Source organism: Anas acuta, chromosome 11, assembly GCF_963932015.1.
Source record: "Anas acuta chromosome 11, bAnaAcu1.1, whole genome shotgun sequence".
Lineage (NCBI taxonomy): Eukaryota > Metazoa > Chordata > Aves > Anseriformes > Anatidae > Anas > Anas acuta.
Genome location: NC_088989.1, coordinates 16,391,951 through 16,407,095, shown reverse-complemented (window position 1 = coordinate 16,407,095; position 15,145 = coordinate 16,391,951). Strand labels below are relative to the sequence as shown.

General features: G+C 37.2%; 1 protein-coding gene across 3 annotated transcripts in view; it reads right to left on the bottom strand.

The window, feature by feature from the left end:
• Nucleotides 1-15,145, bottom strand: part of IARS1 (isoleucyl-tRNA synthetase 1) — a 102,373-nt gene that overhangs the window by 47,803 nt on the left and 39,425 nt on the right. For all 3 annotated transcript variants that reach the window (XM_068695151.1, XM_068695153.1, XM_068695152.1), the window contains exons 15-17: nucleotides 5,409-5,535; nucleotides 915-988; nucleotides 369-563 (exon numbers count right to left, since the gene is read on the bottom strand). In XM_068695151.1, coding sequence (XP_068551252.1) covers nucleotides 369-563; nucleotides 915-988; nucleotides 5,409-5,535 — 396 coding nt within the window. The remainder of the gene's footprint in view (nucleotides 1-368; nucleotides 564-914; nucleotides 989-5,408; nucleotides 5,536-15,145) is intronic.

Below are 15,145 nucleotides of genomic sequence, written 5' to 3'. Positions count from 1 at the left end.
CTGAAATCATAGCTACCTTTACCAGATCTTTTATCCACGTAAAAATCCCAAACCATGTTTAGTTATGTTGAACTTTCACAATTCAGTAGCTCCCTTGTGTATTTTAAGGATGTTTATATGTTGTAGATTTTTAATTATTTTAAATTTTTTGTGTGCATGTCTAAATTGCAAACAATGCCCTTTTATCTTTATAAAGCATAGCAAGGAGAAAAACTGTTTCTGACCTTCTCATTTGCACACTGTTACTTTTATCTTCTTTTATGCCTCTTTTCTAATCAAAACATAGCTATACAACATTCAAGGATCATTCAGACACAATAATTTGCCAGATGCTGAGCAATAACATTACAAGTATGACACAAAATTACCATCCTCGTGTTTGGTCAATGCCTTCAGCAATGAAGTCAGCAGGGAAAGAGTCCTCAAGTTCTTTTTTGTTTTCAAACGGATAATGCACTTGTGCATAAGGCATACTTCCACTCTCAAACCAGCAATCAAAAACTTCAGGGACCCGGTGCAATACGCCCTTTCCACAGCGTGAAGGGATTGTCAGATGATCAATACTATGGGAAAGAAAAAGATTGATGACATCTAAACAAAAACAGAAATTAGCACAAAAGTTTACATTATGCTTGCGCATAGGTATGATACGAGTTTTGGTTTAAGTTTTAATGAGTTTTCCAAACATAGCCTTTCCTTTGACAACTTTTACAAAATAAAACTAGAGATTTTGTATGAACAGTGTCTAGGAAGACAACAGAAAAGAAAATGTACACATGTTAATTCTCAGTCTTAAATCCTTACTACTTTTGTATTTTCCCTAGATCACTTTCCCAGGGTTTGGGTAAAGAATGAACATTTCTTATACCAAATCAACTATTTTTAACAGCCAATGAACAGTCTCCATGACTGACCTTTCTCGATGGAGATCAGTGACTTTCACTCCTGACAGCTCTTCCAATTCTGCCATTGAACCAATACAAACCACCTGTAAGAGATATGAGAAACGTAGTCAGTAATTTGTGCACTTTTTTTTCCCCCTCTGCAACGTTAGACAGGATATTTGTAGGACAGTATCTTCCTAATAGCTGATCTAGCTGAGAAACCTAAAACAATTTGCGTAAAGTCCCCCTCTTCAAACTGACAAATCAGCAAACAACGTTTGAGATTAGAAATCACTGCCCGGGTTTGATACAATTCATGTTACAACAAATGGAGACTTGGAAGATCAAATGTGCTGGCAGACAGCAAAAAAGGAGGGGGCTTATTTGTTTTGTTGTTTTTCAATCTATAAAAACATTACCTCTGAAAAATCCACAATCTTGCCTTCTACATAGACAGTAGTTTCTGATCCCACCTTTGTCATCCAAAGCTAAGGTAAGCAGCTAAATAGTTGAGTGTAAATTTTGTATCTCAGGTACAGTGAATTGCTCACATTAACGGCATCTTATTCAAAGGGGAAAAAGAGTCACTGGTAACAAAGGAGTTAATTAGAAAATCTACAGGCTTCACTTAGTTTTTATTACATTAATCTAAGGAAACACAAGCTGCAATCCTGGTCTGGATTTTGGAAGTCTGATCCCACATGCTATCAGTCCAATTCAGATGAGCCATGGAAAAGACAAACAGATCTGACAGGGAGGAGTTAGATGTACCAACGTAAAGAAGCTAAAAGGCTGGAAATTTTTCACACAATGTAACTTCCAAAGCTATTCTTGGACAGAAGTAGACAGGGTACTGCTCAATTCCTACAGCTAGTCTTAAGTATATACATATGTATACACACAGAAATTGTGACTGACCACAAGGGTTTGCTGTGTTTAATCCTACAAACTGTCATGAATTCCAGAGATGAAAAAAAAAGTCTAATTTGTTTTTCCAACCCTGATTTTCCCTGTCTAATTCAACTACTGGTCTGCATTACTCATCAGTCTTTTATTGTTACTTTTGAAATGTAATTTTGCCATCACTTGTTTTATTTCTGTATGGGAAGTGAAGCATTACAATGATTGCACCGGTCAAATCTGCAGTTTGTATAGCAACCCGCACTGGGGAATTGATCTCAATTAAAAATATACCTTTATGAACAAACTGTTTTTAATCCTGATTAGTTCCACATTCACCATGTGGCCCCATAAACAATTGTATGGGAGCAAGTGAGTGTGCAGCAGGTGCTCAGTTCAGCACTGCTGGCAGAAAAGGGGTTGTTTTGGTTTTTTTCTGAGCATCTGGTGCAACCACAGACTTCTACTGAGCAGGATATTTTTGTAGAATAAGCTCAAGTCCACATCTAAAAAGCCAACAGCTGTCAGAGGAACACAGACAAGACCGTACTGAGGAAGGCTGCCTCTGTCCAAGGCAGAAGGATAGAGCTAGCATCCCAAGCATAGCTCACTGCGTACCTGAAGGCAAGAAAATAACACAAGAAGTAGATAGGAATCAAGTCCAGTTCTTCATTAGGTTACGCCCACTTGTTTTTGCAGATTGGTTTACGCTATGGCTTTATATAATTTTCTTCAAATGTTCAAATGCTTTAGTAGCCAGATCCCTTTCCCAATGAGCCACTTTTTCCTCCTGTTTTATTTTTCAGCCAGATCAACTACAAAAATAGCTTTATCAACATTTAATAGAGGACAGCAAAGACTGAAATAAGTAGGCAGGGACTGGAGGCTGTTCGACCCTGTTTCAGCATTACTAATGTGAAATCAGAGGTCAAGGTTAAATACTTCTAATGAAACATTCATCAGCATTATATCTATGTAAATTAGGATTATCCATGTAAATAGGAAGACTACGGGCATCCTGCAACGCTCATGGACCAAAATGTTCCTGTGCTCTGCAGTCCCTATTAAGGGAAAGTGTTAATTTTTGTGGGTTTCTCATTTCAGAGCTGTGAAGTACCTATAATCAAAGAATGAGGAACACTCAAAGAAAGAAGCCCACGCAGTGCAGCAGTACACCAGCAAGAAGACATTCTGGGATTTTTAAAAAGAGCCTTCTGAATAGTGATCAGTTAAAATACATGACTGATAAGGTCAGCTTGAAGTGGTGTTCCCAAAGGAGCCTCCAAGCAGACTGAAGCAGACAAGTTCCCTCCTACTTCAGCAGAGCACAGCCGAAGTCCTCTCGCTCCACATCTACGATGCAGGACTGTGCACCAAAACTAGTCAAGCGTTTGTAGTTCAACAAGTGACAAGCAATGAAACCATCCAAGAGAACTTCTGTAACACCACTAAGTATTTAACACAATGATTTGTATGCAAGTTCTATAAAACTAACTGATGTCCACTTTATAAGCTCGTTGCATTGTTGAAAAAATTTATTATCTACTCTAAATGAGATGTGTTCCTACACTTAGAAAATCATTAAGATTTGAGGGCTTAAAACAATAAAACTGTCTTCAAAAACATGGTAATAAACAAGCTTCAAAAACTAAATTCCATTACGCATCTCTACCCAATAATTATGCTAAAATAAAAATAAGATAAAAACCCAAAATAAAACTGTGGGAAACCAGATATTGATTTGTAATAAAATTCACTTTAACAGCAATTAATTCACCTTACTGTATATTAAATAAGGAACTGTTATTACTTCTCCAAGATTTAATACGCACAGCATAATTGCATGCAACAAAGTGTTCTTCTGAGAGCAATACATGAAGAGGAGGCTCAGCAATCTCACATGGCACTAGGCTGCATTAAAACTGAAGTGAGGAAATTTTGAGTGAATATTATTTCTGCATGAGAGCAGAAGTCACTTAGATCTTGATTTTTACATCAGCCCTGATAGCATTTAGTTTCAAAGCTATACCCTCACACATCTAAGAAGAATGAATATAAAGAAAAAACAAAACTTGAAATTTAGCATGGTCCAGAAGCCATTCTTAACTATTGAACAATGGGCATGCAGCCTTTCGAGTAGACAGAAATGTATGCAAGATCTGCAGATAAAAATACTGGATACGTTGGTGTTTCTATCATTATTCAAGAACATGAAGCCCTGAGTAATATTTACCATTAATTTCATGTAAAAGTTTCATCTTCCAACCTAGATGTCATATTGTTATTAAAAACAAACTTACAAAGGCCAAAAAAATCTGCACACACAGGAAAGAGGACAGCAAATGTAGTATTATTAGAGGTAGGGAGTGGAAGTGTGGGTATGTAGCTTTTACACAATCTTTTTCAGCTGTAAAATAAACTCCTGAAATAGTTTAGCACAAAGCCAAAAGCCTTTCTTCTATCTTAAAACAAACAAACAAACCCTGTTATACTGAGTAAAGTATTTCAATTGTAACATTTATTTAAAACCTCTAGGCACTAACTGTCAGTCTTTAAATTAAACTTTAACCATTATATGGAACAAAGAAGTACTTGGTTTGCCAGTAATTTACAAACACACTCATAGCATAAATGCAATTCAAATGCCAAGGCTTTCTTAGATATTTAAATCATAAGTGCAAGGAGTAAATTCTTCCCTTCCCCACCATCTACCTGCCTATCAGCAACATTTCCAGTCAGGCGGAAATACAAAATGCTTTATGGTACACATCTAAGTAATAGTGCAGTTTAAGACAATACTCTTCTGCAATATGCTTTTCTATTGGCAAACTTCCATGTCTCAAATGAAAGGTAAAGCTTGTTCAAATCAAGGGAGATAAAGATTTGGGATGAAGCCATCAGTATTTACCCTTCATGAACATCCTGATGTGGATCACCATTTCATCTTTCCAGCATGAGGAAGACTCGTCACATTGGTCTAACCCACGTAGGAATAAAAAATCCTCACATTTTATGCCGAGAAATAGTTTTAAAGCTTGGTATTTTGACACTAAGAAAATGGTCATCACCAGAACTGTTACAGATTACTCGCTTGCTCGGTGAATATTCATTTCTAGCATTAGCCTTATATACTCACATCATTCTACTAGATTCACATTTTTACATTCTACCACATTCACATTTTTAGCACTACCAATATGTATTTTCACTGTTCTGCTATGGTGGACTTGCTTTTATGCCTTCAACAATTCATTTGGCTTGAAGCAACCAAGTATCAGAACTTCAAAAAACACATTGCAATGACCGAGCAAAGATCTCTTCCTTTGCATTTTCTCACTGCATTTCTTACACCATCAGCTTTCTGAACACTGAAAATACTTCCCAGAAAAATAAGATGAATTCTACTGTTAAAAAAAAGCAAGAAAAATTTCAATCAAAATCAATGAAAATGTGTGTGTGTGTGGAAATGCATGAACACATGCATATTTCTATCACCTACTAGAGATACTCGCATACCATTAAGATATAATACGACTGCAGCAGCCAAAAATGTAACAGTCCATCAATATAAGCATACATATAATACAGAGATTTTTCTGTCAACCAAAACTTTCAGTTTCTTACCTCTTCAAAATCATCACTGACCCACAACGGGATGGGCGTTCCCCAGTACCGGTTTCTAGATATAGCCCAATCTCGTGCATCCTTAAGCCAGTTCCCAAAACGCTTCTCCCTCACAAAATCTGGAACCCTGTTCCAAAAATAAGAAAAGTATTCTTTTATCACTGCATTCAACCTAACAGGAAACTAATAAGAATGTTTCTGTTTCATCTCATCCACAAAACAAGTTAATTGTAAATAGAAGGGCCCTTTCCCAACTCATGAGATGCATTTGGAGACCCAGAGATTAGTCTAAAGAAGGGAGCAGAAAATATATGGTCTCTTCCACCTTTTTCTGTTTGAAGCACTTGGCTCTCTAGCAAATAATTTGTTGAAGAATATAAATTTTTTTTCTTCCACAGATCAGCCCCAAGAGTAACAACCAAAGATGAAATAATCCTTTGTAGGAAAAATTAAAGAATGGATTCACATGCATACACTAAGGCAGGAGTTTGCCCAGCAGCAGCAGATTTATGAAACAAGTGTGAGCATCCCTCAGCAAGAGCTACAGATGGAAATGAATGCAACTGTCTCTTAAGTTTCATCCATGATGTTACCATGTGAAGGTCCGAAGACCTCTTGATGTCAACATTGTCTAAGGTGGATAAAAACTACTTTGGTAAGACTCAAATACCATTCTGAAGGTCTGTAACTTCACTAGTTATTTCTAGATTTATTTATTTATATTTATATATTTATATATATATTTATATTTAGACTGCAGAGTTATCTTCTCTTATCTTCTTCGAAAGAAAAGTGTTATACAAAAAGTTTTTAAACAAACTCAGAGGCTAACATTTCACAACATCCACATACCTGCTCCGAAATTCAGAAGCGTACGCAGGCTCTCCATTTGTTTTAGGGTAGCACTCATTACCAGTAACTTTTTTGTGCTGACCTTAAAGGACCCTCTCTCCAAACACCAGTGGAAACTAACAGTACGAAGATCATTAGCATTTGCCTAACATTCCACTAATGTGGAAAACTTCTCTTCACATCACTCCTAAACTAGTTTCCATGTTTCAGAAGTTGTTAGACACTGATTAGCTGAAATTATTAGTCCCATTTAACATAGCTAGAGGCTGAAACAATCCCCCAATGGCATTAAAATGCTAAAAGTTTCAACTCTGCCTCCTCAAAACACGCATGAAAAATTAATTTTATCCCCAAAGTGGACATTAACTAAAAAAATGTACATGGTGTGACCTCTTACTCTCTCTGAGCTAAGAAAACACGTAATTTACCTCTTTGGGTAAAATTGTCTGCCCCTGCTGCCAGTTTTTAGTGGAACATAAGACACAAACCACTTCATCTACTACAAATCATGTTTGTGACCGTGATTTGTTGCCACTTTAGAGATACAGTACAGACAAACATTAAATAAAACGTAAAGAACCTGTGTCTCAAACATATTTGGAGCTTGTCCCTCAAAAAATGCATTACTTAAAACAACTTGTTCTGCCCATCACACAGACGCTTCACTCCCATGCTGTATCTGAAGAAACTTGGCCTCACACAGAGACTACTCTGTACTGCCATTAATTTGTCAGCACACGGTCTTCCTTACAGTCCCCAGTTAATTCTTCCATCTGAATTCCCAAGTACACTGTGAACAGAGTTGTGACTTTGATGAGACCGTGATAAAACCATTATCACAGAATCATTACTGATGCTGGCCCTTAGCTTGCAAGAAATTTTGGACTGTGTTAAATCACATACATGTACCTAAGCCCAGAAGATAAAACAGTCCCCTGAAAGTACCCAGCTGCACAATTCGCTGAAGTACAAACACTGACCTCTGTGCATCCAAGCTGTCCTCGCAGCACAGATATTTAGATGCTTTAAGAATTACAAAAATAACAAAAGGCCACCCACATAAATAGTCCTACTTTCCAACACAGAGAGATAAAGAAGCTCTTTGCCATATATCGATACACATCTTCCATATTTGACCAGGTATCTGTCACAAACCCCCTTCAGTTGAAAGGCGTAAATTTCAGTTTTAAGCTGATGACTCCACTTGAATGTGGCTTGGTATGACAAGCAAGGTGACAAGCGCTGCAGTCCATGCAGAGCAACCCACTGCTAATGGCACTGAACAGATTCAGACCTCAAAACAGGTCAAGCTCCAGCATCAAACATTTCTACAAGTCTGCAACAGAAATCAAAGCAGTGATTTCACTTCTAAAGGATTCCCACTACAGCCCCTGTGCTGTTAGAAACTTTTAGAAACTTTTTCTTTTTTTTTATTTCCCAACTGGCCCACAATTTGTGTTGGTTTTGACCTTCCAATTTCTCTGCAAAATGACACTGATAAGATTTCCTACTTCCTTCTCAAACATTTAGCAAGGTTAAGGAGACTGCTGCCTCAGCAGGTTGTGAAGCTCTCAATTTATGCCTTCAGAATAGTGTGGGATAATAGCTATTTCTACTTCCTTGGCATCCAGGATAGTGCACTAAATAAACTTCAAGATGCAGACACTGCAGCAGTTGAAAAGTCCATAGAACTGATCTTCACAACACCAAGAGATAAATATTGATTTGTCAAATTATAAATCAGATCTTGAATGAAAGCAACCAGTTTCAACTTGCTTCAATTTCTCTTGTTACTGCAACAACAAAACTCTGGCTGAACAAATTAGACATGATGGCAATTATGAATCTGCTTGAGATTTGGACATACATTTATTTTTGATTGTTTGCTCTCATTTTCGAAGCGGATCTGAGGTTTTGCTAAATTCACGCATCGCTATGAGTGAACAATGAACTCCCCTAACCTTTCTCAGCAGCTACTCATATTCTTAGTGTCAAATCAAGATTCTATGTAACACACAAAAAAAGACTACAAAGACCAAAGAAAATCCAGTCCTTTAACAAAATGTATTAGCCTACCACAACAGAAACCATTTTCCTTGCCTGCAAGTCTATACACTACAGACCATCCATGTCACAAAGCAAGTCAGCATAGATCTGAAAATTGCAGATTAGGGCGTATCTCTTCCATCCCAGAGCATAAATGTGTGTGGCTAACAGCAAGGTACCGCAGCTGCTGGTCCAGTGAGTGCTCATCACCAATTAATACCAGAGGAATGGCATGAATTAAGATTTCTCTATTTACTTTTTGATTCTTCTTGCCAAGAGAAACAGGCAGGATGTAAGAAATCTAAATTATTACATAATCCAGAAGGAAAGTTATTAAAAGGTATGAGACATCTGTTCCTTTTCTGGGCGTGTATTTTGAAGTCTCTCTCTTGTGTTCATAACAATTCAGAATAGAGAAGAGTAATTCTTACCCATTTCAAAGATAAGATGTGCTCTGCATGATGCTTTGAGTTGGCTCACCTTGCACTAGTCATAGGATTCAGGAACATGGTCACAAAGTAATATTACTGAAATAAACAGCTGTTAAATATTACCACAGCAGAAGTGTTATATGCTTTACCATTAACTTACCATTAAAAGCTCTTTGAGTTATACTAATTTTTTCTCACTCTCCATTGCTCCTCTCATCAGCTAATTTAACTCATGGCATTCTTCAAAAAAAAAAAAAAAAAAAAAAAAAAAAAAAAAAAAAAAACCAAAAAAAAACACCCACAACTTTACATACTGGGTAAGATTTACTTCATAATTACTAATTAGAGGAAGCTCGCAGCTCATAAATTATTTGAAAAAATGACCCATAAAGTCAGACTGATAAACAAAAAATAGCAAGAATTAGGAAATCTAGTAACAGGCTAGCAGCCAGCATTTGCTGTATTTGGTTCTGAGAACGTGGTCCCAAAATTATCCTCTCATTTGGCAACTTGGTAACTTTAAGCAACTCAGGAAATCAAGTACCAGTTACATGTTTGGAAAGGAGGAGTTCAATCTTCCAGTAGATAACTGAGTTAAAACAGCAAAAACAAGGCTGATTAAGTAATTATCCTAGGTTATTTAACTAAATATGTATAGATTTCTTTAAAACCATAACACACAATACCTGTTTTTGCTTTTCTTTATACACATTAACTGCTCTTTACAAGACCAGAACTCTTAGATTCCATTATGTTAATTTGCTCTAGTAATAAGTCTCCTTCAACATGACCTCAAATTGATTTTTAATGGTTTTTACTTTGAGGAGACAGAACAGACAGCTATTCATGCCCTTTTGACACTTTAATTAGTGCCAATACTGTATCATGGACCTAATTAAAACTCCCCTGGATAGGGGAGGAGAAAAGGAGGAAAGGGGAGGAGAGAGAAAAGGTCAGCTGCTTGCAAAGCACAGTTTCCACTGCAGCAAACACTGTCTCCTGCCCAGGTCAGGATAGCTCATCATAATGTGCACAACCACATACCCCACACAAGTCAGGGTTGCTTCCATCAGTCTGAAAGATTTTTCTGCTTATATGCTGCTTATATTTGCTAAATTAATAGCACTTTCAATCATTTTGCTATAGCAATGTTTTTCTTCGCTCTTTTATCCTGGTTCCCATAGCAACAAACACTTTAGCGTGAGACTGCAATGCTGCTGCAGACTGCATCATAAGCACACTGTCAGCAGCATACAGCTGCCTGACAAGCCAGGATTAACTCAAGTCATAACCTCCACTTGCATGATACATTTACATCTTAAAAAACCCCGATACATTCCATTAGTATGACCCAGACTTTTAATTGCTATTCAAATTCTTCCTCTCACCTCCAAAGGCAGCCCCTTGCATTGTGAAGCCAGCGAGGAACGAAGCTTTTGCTGTGGTTTCTCTTGCTGCTGTTTCCCTTGAAACATGCTCATGGTCATGGTTACCAAGTATTTTATATGGCATTACCGGCTTGTAAACACAAATCTACCTGCATTTAAAATGGCACGTGCAGGTGGATTTTCCAGTTGCTGAAGAGCAACTGCAGAGTGAACTGATGTTTGGAGTCTTGGACTCCAGCAATAACTTCATCAACAACAAGCTTTTGATGACCATTCATTGGGACTGAAAAGAGGCTGTATTCATGACAAAACAAACTCTCTCTGCTTATGAGGCTTGGAGTGGAAGCAGCAAAATTAGGGCACAGCAGAACACAAGCTATCAACATCACTTGGAACAAGCCTTAAAATTCACTCACAATCCTCAACTCTGTCTGATAACAGCCACTAATAAAACCTTCTGACTTATGCTGTTCTAAATTAGACAAACATGAGATGAGGCTAACCCTGCAGCAATTTTTTTTCCTACATCTGTCTGTAGGCAGTGATGTTTGCTTGTATTTTAGCTCGGGATACGCTGCCACCTAGTGACCACACATTGCTATACACTTTGCTCTCACTACTACAAAAGACTTTATTTGGATTCACATTTTCTTAAGTGCAGTTGATGATTTAAAATGAACAGTGACAATGAAATGATGATATTAAGGAAAAAATACAAGAAAACCTTTACACATAAGATGCGTTTAAAACAGTTGAAATGTAAATCATTTATTTACATTATATTAGAAGAGGAAAAAATACCCTAATAAACATCTTAAAAAACAAAAAGAAAAAATGGAGAAAACAAGGGACTAACTCATTTTCCTAAATTATCCTGCAATTCCATTATAATTTAAGTTCTGTTGCTCCTGCTACAGAGCCAGATTTGTCATCTGCATGAAAATAAACAAAATTAGTAGAAGAAACATTAACTTTCCACTGCTGAACTGGCCCTACACCCACCTTCTGCACTGCCTACCAGACAGGGTTTAGGATACAAGATAGGCATAATTTGTGAATAACTCATGCCTTTTAAAAGGCTGGAGACAGTCTTCTGTTCAGCAAATAAGAATGGCCAAAGACCAGAAAGGTCGTATCAAAAGCCTCAAAAGAGAATGTACTTGGCTGAAGCATGTGAAGATACTTGTTCTTGGGTGCTCATACAGGAACAGCAGGAAGCCTGCAAAAGTCACACTTCTAAAACAAAATATTAACTTCCAGCTAAAAGGTCTGCTGCATGCGTTCTTTATAGTGTTTTCATTAATCACTTAAATTGTTCTTAAAAATCAAAAAAGAATATCTCTAAGAACCAATATATCACACTCCATTACAGTGTTTGGATTTTTCAGTGCCAAGATGCAGGAACAAAAGGCTTGGCTTCTTTGAAGTCTGTCACATCTGCTTTCCGTCCACTGATGCTCATTTTTCCACTATATTAAGTGCTGTAAATCTTGTGTAAACAATGTCAGAACTGCGCAATAGTCACTAATGCTAAAAACTAGTCAAGAGTTAGAAGTAATTATTTCCAAAGTTACTGAAGCAGAACTCCTAACTTCGAGGGAGTTTCTTTTAAGAAGAGTTCAAGGCTGAAATTTCAATACAAAGTACAAAATATTTAGAACCTCTTCTGTCAACCTGTAAGCGTATGAGAACAGTACACTGCCAGAAGTGTGAGCTACTATGTTTCTAACTTATGTTTCTAAATTAATTTACTCTTTAATTTATGAATCTGCAACTTATACCAGCTTTGAACTCTGATCACAGGAATTCATCCTACAACAGAATCTAAGGTGGCATGCTTTAGTTGCTTGTCGGCGGTTATGTAGGAAATTACAACAAATCATAACTCTTTCAACAAATCTTTACCACATTTCTAACAAACAACTAAGGCTAAATCCAAAGTACTTACACCAGGGACCCTGCCTTGGTGCTGCACCTAACTCTTCTTATTGACGTACCAGAAAACCAAGGCCTGACAGCTCCGAAAGGTGCCACAGACAGATTCTCTCTTCCTTAGCTCAAGTACCACAGTAGTAGGCTATCTGAATACAAGATTACTTTTTAAAATTGTCATTACTATTTTACCAATTTTGTAATAAAGAGAAAATTCAGCAAGGGAACTTCAGATAAAGACAAACGCCATCCCTACTTATTGCTTCTGTGCCATGTTTTCAGCAATTTCCAGTCCGTACCTTCTCACACTGACCACAGTAAGGCTGGGAGAACTGAAAGGGTTTTTAGTAACTTTCTGATCTGAAAAAATGCTGTCATGTTACTCCCATAATCATTCGTGTAAGCTACAGTTAAGATAGAAAAGTGAAGATACAATTGCAGGCTTTCATAAATTTTGAGTGACTACAGCTTAATTAGTAGGCTATTTCATTAAAAAACTAATTAGAAATGCAATCAGGTTGCAAAGTTTGTCCAACTATGTTTAATCTCTTTCCATCAAAAAGGATACCTATAAAGAGTGCAGCTATTCTTAAGGGACAATAAACTTCTCAGTCATTAATAGTAATAAAAAAAGCAATGCAGTCAAACTCATTTTGCAAAGGTTAATATAGTCTGAAAAGCATTTATCCCAATTTTCTCATTTTCAGGACATGTTGAAGCCCCAGAGAATCCAAAAATATATATTTTTTGAGAAGCTAGGTATTATTCTTGTGACACTTTAAGAGCTCAAGTCTCTTCAAAAGCATAAAAGTAGGTTTGGGGAAGGATGGAGTCCCCAGCATTTTAACAAACCAATAGTGAAGAACACTAGCAGTGTCAATGCTGACTTAAGAAGTTACACCCCAAGCCAAATGGACATTAGTGAAGGACACAGGAAGTAATCCTTAAAAGTAATGTCCTTTTTTCTTAAAAAGCTGGATTTTAAAAGCCATCTTTATGGAGTGAAAGCCATTGAGAACTCAAACTAGTTACAATGAAAACACATGCTGAAAATATGCATTAATATGATTTTAAAAATAACTTAGTCATACTAAGGTCACTACTCGTGGCCACATTCCCCTACAAAAAAGATTCTCACAGTCTCTGAGACCATACTGTTTCAACAGAAACTCTGAGGAATCTGTTTCATACACAATTATGGAATTATGCTGAGACTCAACAAGTGCCTAGAAGACCAAGTGATATTTTAATTCCAAGCACAATGAATACTGCCAATTCAGACAATCACTGGTGTTCCCACCCAACAGCACCTCTCACTTGTATCCCCACCACCCAACACGTCCATAAGACAATACTTAAAGCACAAATACATACACAAAGTAGGGTTCAAACATTGTACTAGCTCTTATGTCTCCTGGATGTGTAGAGGTCATCAGTTTCTTCGTGAAGTTTTGCTTCTTCAGAAACAAAACCATCTCAGCTAAATACTTCCTTTTCATAATACGATCATTACATTTTTCCTATGTTCATGTGAAAATTAAGCATGCAGGTCTACTGTCAGTCATCAAAACAGTAAAAGCATCTTGAGAAAGCTAATTAAAGCTAAGAACAAACACTTTCACCCCCTCTCCAGTTTATTTTTCCCCAAAAGAAGGATCACAGTATGTTCTGTTATGGAAAACAGAAAGCAACACTTACTAATCCATAAAATCATCTTACATACCAAGACTGGGCATGTGCTTATTAGCAAGCCAACACTGCAGCATTTTTGGGCTGTCTCTATCATGGATCACTAACCTCATATTTCAACATTTACACTGCTTGTACCACGTAAGCAGTTATGCAAAAGCTGCTCATGGAGAATTTAATTGCTAACTACTGTCCATGAAGAAATGCAGCCTAAGCTGTAATTGTTCTGTTTCACCTGAAAGTTGAGTCACCTTTAACACCAATTTCATTTGCTAAGCAAAGGCACTCTGGTAGAACCCCACTTTATCCTGAGGTCCTCTTCTGCAAAGACTGAACAACCGAAATGGAACACACTACAGCTGAATGAGGTTTTAGCTTCCACATTTTCCCCATCTGGTCCCAGCTTTCCAAGCAGTGGTTAGTTATAAGAGGGGATGAAAACTGAAGGTTATGGAGGTAGAGAGGATAGGATACTTTTGCACACCAGAAGTCTATAACAGACTCAAAATGGCTACCGTCTCTAATAGCTCCCTCTTACTGCTAATTTGGTAATGTATTTAGGTTATTATTTAAAGCTTACCTTTTTTTTTTTTGCCTGTATGTTTTCACATTCCCTCTAAAGAGAGATTTAATTTTTGGCATTCTCAGGCCATTTTTATTTAAACCTCTGAAACACTGGATTTACTTGCGGTTACTTCACAAAATAGGGCATTTGTGTTTGTTGGGGTTTTTTTTGCACTTTTTGTTATTATTGTTGACTTGGTTTCCCCTTCAAAAGCACCTGTGACAAAGTATCCGTTTTCTCTGTAATAACTGGATGAGAAGAAAAATACTTTATCTATGAATTAATTTACTTTGCAACAATAAATACCCAGAATTTAGCTGTCTAAATTCTTCTCTAATGGATCTCGTCTGGGAGGCTTAGCTATATAGTTTCATGCTTCCTCAGGTTGAAGATTTCCTTCGCAATTTCTCTGATGCTGAATTGCTTAGCATTGTATCACACAATTTGAGGATACTTTTAACAATCCCATAACATAATTCACTGTCAACTTTATGAATCTAACTTCACTCTTAGATTGCACTCAACCTTAACTGCACCCTGAAATGTATTTCTCATAGAACTCTACGCAAGCAAAGAATGCCTTCTCAGACACAAGAAAGGAAGAAGGTGCAAACATGTTCATGCACAAGGTTGACGCGCAATTAAGTACGCTATCTGCTCATGCCAGGAAGACTGTCCCATTGCTCTACCAGTTGGAGGACTGTTTGTGAAACCTAAGATAAAACACTATGGTTACCAGTGCCATTCCAGTAACACTGCCTCAAAGACAGAATGGAAATATGATGTGAAGTTAGCACAGCAACAGCAAGAAATTGCTTTGTGGAGATCCCTCCT